This window comes from Trachemys scripta, chromosome 8, assembly GCF_013100865.1.
Source record: "Trachemys scripta elegans isolate TJP31775 chromosome 8, CAS_Tse_1.0, whole genome shotgun sequence".
In the NCBI taxonomy this organism is placed as follows: Eukaryota; Metazoa; Chordata; order Testudines; family Emydidae; genus Trachemys; species Trachemys scripta.
The window spans coordinates 295,992-307,307 of record NC_048305.1 but is presented as its reverse complement, the minus strand read 5'-3'; the positions used below and the strand labels follow the sequence as shown (position 1 = coordinate 307,307).

General features: G+C 46.4%; 1 protein-coding gene across 6 annotated transcripts in view; it reads left to right on the top strand.

Annotated features, from left to right (window-relative positions):
• FAM53C (family with sequence similarity 53 member C) overlaps positions 1-11,146 on the top strand; it is an 11,922-nt gene extending 776 nt beyond the window's left edge. For 2 of the 6 annotated variants that reach the window (XM_034778088.1, XM_034778087.1), the window contains exons 2-4: positions 1,819-2,063; positions 9,353-10,056; positions 10,859-11,146. In XM_034778088.1, the coding sequence (XP_034633979.1) occupies positions 2,039-2,063; positions 9,353-10,056; positions 10,859-11,107 (978 nt within the window). In that variant the 5' untranslated portion in view covers positions 1,819-2,038 and the 3' untranslated portion in view covers positions 11,108-11,146. Of the gene's footprint in view, positions 1-67; positions 471-853; positions 2,064-9,352; positions 10,057-10,858 lie in introns of those variants that run through there. The other 4 variants (XM_034778090.1, XM_034778086.1, XM_034778091.1 and 1 more) reach the window with 4 other exon arrangements.
• Positions 11,147-11,316: the final 170 nt, after the last annotated feature.

Sequence of the window (11,316 nt, the reverse complement as noted above, 5' to 3'; positions counted from 1 at the left end):
CCCCCCCCCCACGCCCCCCGCCCCCCCCCCCCCCCCCCCCGCCCTGGCTGACAGCCCCCTGCCTCCTCCGGGCCCTCAGCTGGCAGCCCTGCGTGCCCCACACCCCCCGCCCCGGCTGACAGCCCCCTGCCACTTTCAGATACAAGTGTCAGAGCCAACCCTGAGGCAGCAGGGGGAGGCTGGGCTGATGTCCCCTAGTGCTGCTCTGGGGTCAGTGGGGGAGAAGGGGGCCTGAGGCTGGCACCTTCTGTGCTGGTCTGGTATTGCCATTGTGGTGGAATGACTGGAGCTGGACATCGGGTGACCTTGCTCTGCTTCAGTGTCTGTGTTTGATTTTCTCAGCCCCTGCCGGGAGCCCTCTCCTCATCACTAGGGTGCCTGGCACTGTAGCCTGTGAGCCTTTGTCCCTCTTTCTGCTCATGTGATCTGTGGGATCAGTTGGCACTTGGCATGTTCGGAGTGGCTCAGGGGTGAGCACATTGTTTCTCTGGGTTGAGGTTTGACTGGGCCCAGCAGCGTCCTGGATGCAGGAGGGAAAGAAGCTAGGTGCTGTTGGCTTCCTCCTCTGAGGCTACATCTACACTACAGGGGGGAGTCGATTTAAGATACGCAAATTCAGCTACGTGAATAGCGTAGCTGAATTCGACGTATTGCAGCCGACTTACCCCGCTGTGAGGACGGCGGCAAAATCGACCTCTGCGGCTTCCCGTCGACGGCGCTTACTCCCACCTCCGCTGGTGGAGTAAGAGAGTCGATTCGGGGATCGATTGTCGCGTCGACAGGATGCGATAAATCAATCCCCGAGAGGTCGATTTCTGCTTGGTGGACATCCTGAAACCTGCTCACGGCCCCTGTGGCATGGGGCCCCAAGCAGTCACCCTCCTTGCTACCCCCAATGGCAGCCCTGGTTTTTATATGCAGAAAACAGTTGTTGTGGCACAGGTGGGCTGTGGAGTTTTTATAGCATGTTTGGGGGGCCTCAGAAAGAAAAAGGCTACAAACCCCTGGTATAAATAATGCTTTGCATTCTTTAATGGCACCTGCCAGAGGAGCATAATGTGCTTTACTAATGTTAGTGGGGCACTCTGAGGCAGAAAGAGCGGACATGACTTGCCCAAGATAACACAGGGAGCCTGTGGCAAAACTGGGACTAGGCCTCAGGAGCACTGTGCAGCCTGTCCATTAGTTATTGTAATTACTGAAAGGGCAGAATGTTTATTGGGTCACAATAAGATTGCTGATTCCACCTGCTGCCCTATGCTTGGGGTGGGGAGTTTGTTTACCAAAGTTGCTTCAGGGTTGGGGAAAGGAGATGACACTCCAACTGTTAAGGAGGGAGAATGGTTCACTTGGTTGGTGCAGAAACCAGAAGCTCGACTTACAACTTGCTTGGTCCTGGGATTATGGGAGGAAGATGAGGGCTAGCTGTAGCGGTTGGGCTCATGAAGTGTGCCTGGGATGTGGGGGCTGAAGGAAAGAAGCCTACATCGGATAGGGTGATAGAAGCAGCTAGAGCTTAGTGAGGCAAGCAAAAACCTAAATTGTCCCAGAAAGTGATGAAACAGATCCTTACGGGATGGTGATGAGCTAGTGTATTCTGGGCCTGGGAAGGCTATGATTCTGGGTGAGGTGATTCTGTGGCTCAAATAAGTATCAGTAGCTTGTTTCAGGCTATCTGGGGCTTAGTTTAATTCAAGGAGACTTAGAGCACCAGTATTTTCTCTCTTGGGCTCTAAGTAGCAAGCCTGGGGTGTGCAAGCAGGTTCTCTGACCTTGGGGCTGTGCCTGATGTTGCTAACGTGCCTGTTTGTGTTATAGGGTCGGTGGGGATGGAGTGAGAGGTGTCTAGCCAGGGATGAAGATGGTAGTTCATAGGTACAGTAGCAGCATGATGGCCCTTGAACAAGACTGGACTTGCTGAAGGAGGAGGAAAGATGGCAGGAGGTAGGAGCTGAGGGCTCTAAGGTGATGTTGGTGCCAGGCCTCCAGGAGTCATGATTGCAGAGCAACTGCAGAAACAGAGCCTGGAAGAGCTGAAATGCACATCCTTCAACGTCAGCCTGGTAAGATGTTTCTCTTCCTCAACCTTGCAGGTCTAGTCCATGTTGGAAATGGTATCAAAATTATTTTTAGTTGTGGGGAGGAGGGGTCTACATTCTGCATCTGTACTGAACCAAGGTCCCAGTGTGTGGCGTCAGTGGGCGGTGTGCTGCAAGATTTGTTAGCTTTCAGGCTAGCTGTAAAATTGGAGCCTGTGTGACCTGTGGTCACTAAATAGCCCCAAGCATTTGAGAGCTTAACCTGTGGCCCCAACTCAGGTAATCAGATTCTGCCCTCAAAATTCTCCATGCAGTTTTGGTGGGATTCAGCATTCCAATTCACTCCAGCCCTAAACTCTTGTGCAGTGCTGATTGCGCTCTTATTGAGGCTGTTGTCCCTGCCATGGAAGTGGCTGCATACCTGCTGTGTGGGCAGCAAACTTTGGGAGGCGTTCATCTTTTTCTCTTTTGTAGAGGTCTTTGGGATCCCTTAGGATGAAAGGCAAGTTGTTATGAGGAGAAAGTATCTTCCTCTGTATTAGCAGGACTGTTGTAAGGAAGACACGAAGTAATTCTTCCACTCTACTCCGCACTGATAAGGCTTCAACTGGAGTATTGTGTCCTGTTTTGAGTGCCACATTTCAGGAAAGATGTGGACAAATTGGAGAAAGTCCAGAGAAGAGCAATAAAAATGATAAAAGGTCTAGAAAACATGACCTGTGAGGGAAGATTGAAAAAAATTGGGTTTGTGTAGTCTGGAGAAGGGAAGACATGATAACAATCTTTGAGTATGTAAAAAGGATGTTAAAAGAGGAGGGTGATAAATTGTTCTCCTTAACTACTAAGAACAGGACAAGAAGCAATGGGCTTAAATTGCATCAAGAGAGATTTAGGTTAGACATTATGAAAAACTTCCTAGCTGTAAGAGTGAAAAGCACTGGAACAAATTACCTAGGGAGGTTGTGGAATCTCTGTAAGAACAGGTTAGACAAACATCTGTCAGGAATGGTCTAGATCAGTGTTTCTCAACAACCAGTCCATGGATTGGCCCCGGTCCCTGCGATCTACCTGACACAGTTTAGGAAGGCAGCAAGCATGGTATCAAAAAGGTTGAGAAACGCTGGTCTAGGTAATGCTTAAGGACTGAACTAGATGACCTGTTGAGGTCCCTTCCAGTCCTACATTTCTATGATTTTCCATAGTTCAGCATGTTACTAACTTTTTTGTAATAAGCCTGGTTTTTGTCTCCTCTTCCAACCCCCAAAATATTAACCAAAACAAATTTGTTATGCCTGAAATCTCACCTGTGGTCTTATGCCCAGAGCAAACTTTTTTTTGTTTGGGGGTGGGGAGGAATCTCTGCTACTTAAAACCCCAGTCTCTCCTTTGGGATCATTGGCCTCTGTGCATAACTCTGGTGCCTGCTTTGGATCTCTGCTCCTGAAAGGTGAGGGGGATGTGGGCATGAGAGAAGAGAGGCGGAAGCACTGGAGTAATGCATGAGTTGTTTGAGCATTGCAATAGCAGCATGTTGAAACTGACAGGTTGCTATTTGAGAGAGAGAAGATAGGTGAGGGAATACCTTTTTATTGGACCAACTTCTGTTGGTGAAAGGTACAAACTTTCGAGCTACACAGAGCTCTTCTTCCTATCTGGGGAAGGAAGCAGAAGTTGCTGTTTGGAATTTCACTCTGTTTGGGTAGTTAACTTGAAAATGTGTTTGGGACTAAGGAGGGCTTGAAGTTCTTGACCCCTCTCCTGCATCAGCAAATCTCAGTTTTGCTCCCAGACCATACCTTGCTGCAGGCTCCAAAGTAATTTTCCAAAGGGAAATTGTGTGGTAGCTCCTCCCTGCTTGTCCAGTCCTGAACCTAAGATTTACATTAGCAAATCTTCTCTCTCCCCATACCCTGTCCCTGCTCCTCTTTCATCTGAGCTTCCCTATTTTGCATCCTGCTCTGTTGAACCAGCACTGAAACAGCCATTGGTGATCAGTAAGATCGCTTGACTTAAATCCGTGATTTAAATAACTGATTTTTATTAATGATTTAAGTCAGCAAGCAGGAAACTTTAAATAATTGATTTTAATCTTGTTTTGCATTTGTATTTTTAATTATTTTTCTAAAGAGCGATTCATTCGCATTGGTTGATATAACCATTGAAATATATAGAATTGCAACTCAATATAAACTTCATACTAAATTTGATACTACTTTCTGCCAACCATGAGGATATACTATATCTATACACATTTATATAAGCTATTATATAGATCAACATACATTCATTTGGATTCTTAATTTTTACATTTTTTATGATGTTAGAACAGTTGTTCTCAAACTTATTTGATCATACCCCCTTTTTTTTGTCTGTAATAGTTTACTCTCTCCCCTCCACCACACAAGTCTTATACCGATAAAAAAATCAACATGCAACTCTCACTAAATATTAAAAACAGTAAGGCATTGATTCAAACAGGCTTTTTTGTTTTTCACTTGAGTTGTTTTTTTTCTGTTGCACGAATGAGCCAACAATCCATAGTAATAAAAAATTGGAAAGAGTCCAGCGGAGGGCAACAAAAATAATTAGAGGGCTGGAGCACATGACTTATGAGGAGGCTGAGAGAACTGGGATTATTTAGTCTGCAGAAGAGAAGAATTAGGGGGGATTTGATAGCTGCTTTCAACTATCTGAAAGGGGGTTCCAAAGAGGATGGATCTAGACTGTTCTCAGTGGTACCAGATGACAAAACAAGGAGTAATGGTCTCAAGTTGCAGTTGGGGAGGTTTAGGTTGGATATTAGGAAAAACTTTTTCACTAGGAGGGTGGTGAAGCACTGGAATGGGTTACCTAGGGAGGTGGTGGAATCTCCTTCCTTAGAGGTTTTTAAGGTCAAGCTTGACAAAGCCCTGGCTGGGATGATTTAGTTGGGAATTGGTCCTGCTTTGAGCAGGAGGTTGGACTAGATGACCTCCTGAGGTCCCTTCCAACCCTGATATTCTATGATTCTATGATAATAAGAGCAAAAGCAAAACTGTGATTGTGGTAGATACTTAAAATTAAATGTGCATACCGTGTTGTAGCAAACGGATTAACGTACAGATTGGCAACGACTTTATATAATGCTATGCAAGCTTAACAGAAATCTATCAAAATGTACAGTGCCTTCTGAAGACCTGATATGTCTGGAGCAGCGGTTCTCAAACTTCATTGCACCGTGACTCCCTTCTGACAACAAAAATTGCTACATGACCCCACAGGGGGGACCGAAGGCTGCCCCAGGTGGGGGTGGGGGAGGAACAAAGCTGAAGTCCAAGGGCTTCTGCCCTGGGTGGGGGGCATATAACCTCAGCCCTGGGTGGTGGGGCTTGGGTTTGGGCTTCAGACTTGCTGGGGCCCAGGGCCAACACCAGCCTTGGTGACCCCATTAAAATGGGGTCGTGACCCACTTTGGGGTCCCGACCCACAGTTTGAGAATCCCTGGTCTGGAGGAATCAACTTTACTAGTTATTCATTGGTGTGAGTAAAATGTGCACAGTATTTTTTTCCTAAAGCTTCTCACGCCTCCCCTCCAGAATACATTCTGTGTCCCCCGCCCAGTTTGAGTGCTAGAAAATGGAGAGTGACACGTCTTATTTACTAGATGACTTTCTACTTGTGATTTGTGTCAAGCTACTATTGGGATGGAAATTGGAATTCAATTTCCATCCCAACAAGTCAGGAAAAAGATCTTGGAGTTATTGTGGATAGTTCTCTGAAGATGTCCGCGTAGTGTGCAGAGGCGGTCAAAAAAGCAAACAGGATGTTAGGGATCATTAAAAAGGGGATAGAGAATAAGACTGAGAATATATTATTGCCCTTATAGAAATCGATGGTACGCCCACATCTCGAATACTGTGTACAGATGTGGTCTCCTCATCTAAAAAAAAGATATACTGGCACTAGAAAAGGGCAACTAAAATGATTAGGGGTTTGGAACGGGTCCCATATGAGGAAAGATTAAAGAGGCTAGGACTCTTCAGCTTGGAAAAGAGGAGACTAAGGGGGGATATGATAGAGGTATATAAAATCATGAGTGATGTGGAGAAAGTGGATAAGGAAAAGTTATTTACTTATTCCCATAATAGAAGAACTAGGGGTCACCAAATGAAATTAATAGGCAGCAGGTTTAAAACAAATACAAGGAAGTTCTTCTTCACGCAGCACACAGTCAACTTGTGGAACTCCTTACCTGAGGAGGTTATGAAGGCTAGGACTATAACAGCGTTTAAAAGAGAACTGGATAAATTCATGGTGGTGAAGTCCATTAATGGCTATTAGCCAGGATGGGTAAGGAATGGTGTCCCTAGTCTCTGTTTGTCAGAGGATGGAGATGGATGGCAGGAGAGCGATCACTTGATCATTGCCTGTTGGTCCACTCCCTCTGGGGCACCTGGCATTGGCCACTGTCAGTAGATAGGATACTGGGCTAGATGGACCTTTGGTCTGACCCGGTACGGCCGTTCTTATGTTCTTAATTAAACATGCTCAAAACAGCATTTTAAAATTGTTTTTATTTGCTAAATTAAACCATTTTAAATGTGCTGGAGACATAAAAAAGTAAGTTTATCAAAACATGTTACATCAGTATGTTTTAAATACATTAAACAAAGGAAGTATTAACTGTAGTTAGTGAGCTAACAGATTGTTTCCAGTCACCACAGACCAGATTCTCAAAAGTATTTAGGTGCCTGCCTGAAGGTGCAGAAAAGTGCATAGTGGGATTAGGTGCCTAACTCCATTGAAATCCATGGGAATTAGTTACCCAATCTGCTTAGGCACCCAAAAGTACCTCTTAGCAGAGATCAGGCCAATAGGAGTGTTTCCATTATCTTACTTTTATAGTGCCAGTGGGAACAATTATTTTCAGCAAAACTAAACCAAACATTGCAGCATCAAGTATCTGAGAGTGAAACTGACTTTTCATTGTCCCCAAAGAGTGATGTATGAGCTATATTTTAAAAACATTTTGTAATCATCTCTGGTTATTTTAGTAACAGAACAGAGGAAATTTGTTTAAATAGTAAATTGAATCCCTTTATTGTTGCCCTTTTCTGGCCATATCAGTTTTAGGATTTTGCACTGGATCCCATCCCTGTAGTATCAGATGTAGTTTTATTGTTGTGGCATGGAAGCGCCCACACTGCTATGTGCCAACGACACACACAGCAAGATGCAGTCCCTGCTGAAGGAGAACACAGGGTAAGACTAGTAACCAGTGCAGGGAGGGGAAGGGACAAAATGCCCAACCAACATTTTAAAAATCAGTATTAGTGGCTGTTATTAGTTGGCTAATTGCTGGGCTGGGAGAGAATGTTAGAACAGGATTAGATTGATGAACTAGCAAGATAAAACCTTCAACGGTGATATGTGTGTATCAAACTAGTAAAAAGTATCCCGACTCCTGAACAGCTTTCAGAGCTTTTCTCCAGGGGAGTAAAGCGCGTTTTCCCAATCATGAGGGAACCTCCTCAGAGGGAGGAGTATTTCCCTGGTAATATGTCTTTCACTTTCTCAATGGAACAGCTTCCAGTCCCTCCTTTTAAATAGTTTCTTGCCTGGCAGCAGTTCTCCTCTAGGTGCTTGTAACATTACTGATCATGGGAAAGGGGAAAATGATCCATTCCAGCGAGGCGATACTGTTGATGTCCGTTATAACATTGGCTTGGTCACACAAGTTGGGCCTGCATAGCCTAGTGATCCAGATATTACTCCTGTCTACAGTTCCAGCCCTGATAGTGCTTTACTGTATGGAGTGATTCTCACTGTACGTCTGTATGTCCAAAGTGTGCATGAGTATCTTCTGGGGCCCAGGGCTCTGAGGTTCTCCTCCCTGTGTCTCTTGTCTGAAAGCTCTATTCTCTGTTCCAGAAGCTGTCTGTCCTGGTCTACTCTCTTCGCCTCAGCATGTTTTTGTTCTGGCCTTTTCATGTCATCAGAATTATTCTCAATTATTTCTGGCATTAAATGTCTCCCTACTGCATATGCAGCTGCACAGATTGCTGTGTGCCAGCCCTTCAGGAAGGCTCCTGTAGTTCTCATAAACATGCAACCCCCGCAGTGAACTCTCGTCTTTCTTCATCAGCCCCCACAGTGAACTCTCATCTTTCCTCATCCATATCTGTCTAAGGGCTGAATGTTGTTCAGCTAGGTTAGCTACACTCACTTGTATGTAGGGTTGCCAACCCCTCTAGGATTGTCCTGGAGTCTCCTGGAATTAAAGATTAATCTTTAATTAAAGATTGTCATGTGATGAAATCTCCAGGAATTCATCCAACCAAAGTTGGCAATCCTACTTATATAGGGTTTGGTATCGTTTGCATTCAGTGAAAATTTTCAGCAGTTAAGCAGGCTGGTGGGGAAAGAACAATGCTCAGATAGAAATCTTGCTCTAGATCGAAGTAGTATTGCCCCATCAAGGCTTTGTGAATTGGGGATGTTTGTAGGGACTGGTCAGTAACTATGGAACCTGCTACACTTTGGTTTATTTTGATGTTCTAGGATTTGTTCTTGCTCACAGTTGCTCAGCACACCATTTTCATTGCTGAGTTCCTCAAACTTAGAGATGTCAATTGTGGAGGAGGTGGCCACAACTTCCCCTCCAATTCCAAACTTCCAGGCAGGATGTCTGTTTGCTTTTTCCCCAGTCCACACCTTCTGCCAGAGCAGAATGTCTGGCACAGGCTTGTCTCTCCATGGTTTCAGCATATCAACATTAGGGAGCAGGGGAGGCTTACCAGTCCCTTTGTTCCCACCTGCTTTGCTCCTCCAGTGTACATCACTCCTTTAACAGAATATTCTTTGCTGTCCCACCTGCCCCCACGTGTTGTCACCTTGCCAGCCTGATCAGAGGGAAGCTGTGCTCAAGGGGCTCCCAGTTTATGAAAGACAAATTGGGATCTGTGTTTGGAAATAAAGATTAAAAGAGCTAGAACTTCTCATGGGTATCAAGTAATGACAGCAGTGGGGGCCAGATGGTGAGTCAGTCAGGACTGCCTGTGCTCATCTTTGTGTGGAACTGGGAACTACCATAGACACAGAATAAAGGGAATCAAACTATAAAGCCCAGTGGTCAGAAATTGACTTTGTTGGGGCAAGCCCTTCTCTACCAGGTGCATGCAGTGCCCACTCCCCAATTAAAGGTTATTTGGAGGACATCAGAAGTTACTGGATAGGGTGTGGTGGCACTGGTCCCTCATCCAGGACTGTAGGACAGCTGGTGAGGCAGAGGCCATGCTGTTAATTCTCTCCCTCTTTTGTGGTGTCTCTTGCAGAGAGGGCTTCCTGGTGGGACCTGATCTCCTGTCCCAGGATACACTTTCAGGACAGCACAGGTTTCAGTTGCCACCACTCCCGCCTGAGTCTGTCTCCTTGCAGCCAAGACAGCTGCCCTAAGAAGAACAGCCTTCCATCCCAAACACTGGCCACGGACCCGCTCACCTTGGGGAAGGCCTCTATGGTCCCCACCAAAAGGCACTGCTGCTCACCCTCAGTGCCTGAGAATTTCTTCCACTGGCATCCCCTCTGTAGGCCTCTTGGCTCCAAAGTGTGGACTCCTATCAAGCATCAGGGCAGCAGTGGAGAAAGTGCTTTGGAAGAGCAGCCCCCGATCCCAGACCATGGAGCCTGCAGTGTCAGGTTTGACCAAGCCCCAGGTGCATCTCTTCAGTGTGTCCAAGGTGGTGGTGGCAGTAGCCCCCCCTTTTTCAGTCTGACCCTATCCCGGGAATCCCTAGTCAGCATGTTGTGGGAGAGTGAGAAGACCTTGCAGCCCTTCTCCTTATCACCTGTCCAGTTCCTGCCCTCCCCACGGAGCTCTGCTTCCTCCACACCAGAACTGCTCAGGCACCAGCATGGCCTCCCACCCAGCCAGTCACAGCCCTGTGACCTGGACACAAAAAAGAATGGCCTCAAGCGGTGCCATGAGGAGGATGCAAAGTGGCACCGTCCCTCACTCAACTTCTACAAGATGAACCAGGTAGGATGGAAGGAGTAGGGCAAGAAGAAGGGGGAGCCAGGGTTTTTTGGAGAGGGGGTTGTTTGTTTTTGTGTAGATTTTTAAGGCAGGAAGGAACTATTACCATAATTCAGTCAGATCTCCTGAACAATACAGACCCAAGAACTTCACCCAATAAATGCATTAAGCCCAGAATTTGTTTGAGCTATAGCATCTTGGAAAGATATCCAGTCTTGACGTAAAGACTGCAATGATGGAGAATCTGCTAGGCCCTAAGAAAAAATATGCCAAAATTCCCCTAAGTAAAAAGGTAGGACTTGACACTTAATGTTAGAAAAAAGTCAAAAGAAAAACACAGTTTTAGGCTGTTGAATATACCATGAAAGGTAAACAAGTGTCATGGTCTAGTCAGAAGGGTTTGTATCCTTGTAATGTTCAACCTAGACAGGTAACTGCAGATAAAATTCTGTGTCCTGTGTAAATGGCTGGTCCTCTTCTGTGTATAGAAGTTGCTCCCAACAGGTGAGGATGAAGAGAGGGGCTGCAAATCTCTCTGTAAATCTGTATCTGTGCTATCACTGCAGACTGGGAAGAGGGAAGATTGTCAGGGCCATGTAACCGCACACCTTGCAGACTGCTCCTGTTCCATATCAGTCCAGGAAGCAGAGAAATTAGGGGCTGGAGCTGGTACTGCAGGCAGGGAGCCATTCCTGGTGCTATGCTAGGGAAATCTCACAACACTGGCACATTCATCCTCCTTGCTAGCACTGTTGGAAGGAAGGGCTCTGTTCTAGGTTCCTAATCTTTCTTGTTTGTTTGACAGAAGCAGTTCTCAGGAGGGGGCCTCTGTTTCTTAGACAAGTCTGAGGAAGGCAGTGCTCCATCATGGTTCTTGGCTTGCAACCCACAAGCCCCTTCAGCTCCCTGCAGTCCTATCAGCAGCTATGGCCAAATGCTGAGTGAGGAAGAGGAAGATGAGGCAAGGAACCGAAGCTGGCATCTGGCCAGCCAGAGGACTTTTTTCCATCAGGACTTTAGTGACCTGGATCTGAATCTGATTGAAGAGAACTAGGGGTTGCATATACACTCTGGAAACTGCAGAGCAACCCCCCCCCCCCCGCCCCGGCGGGAGCGTGCACACCCACGGAGAAGGCGGCTTAGGCATCAGCACCGCTGGGGCTCTGGAGGGGACAGCGGCCCTGGCCAGGATGAAATTTTTAAAGGAAAAAGTGAAAAGTTGCTTCAGTGAAATGCGTGTAACGGAGGGGAGGGCGCTGACTC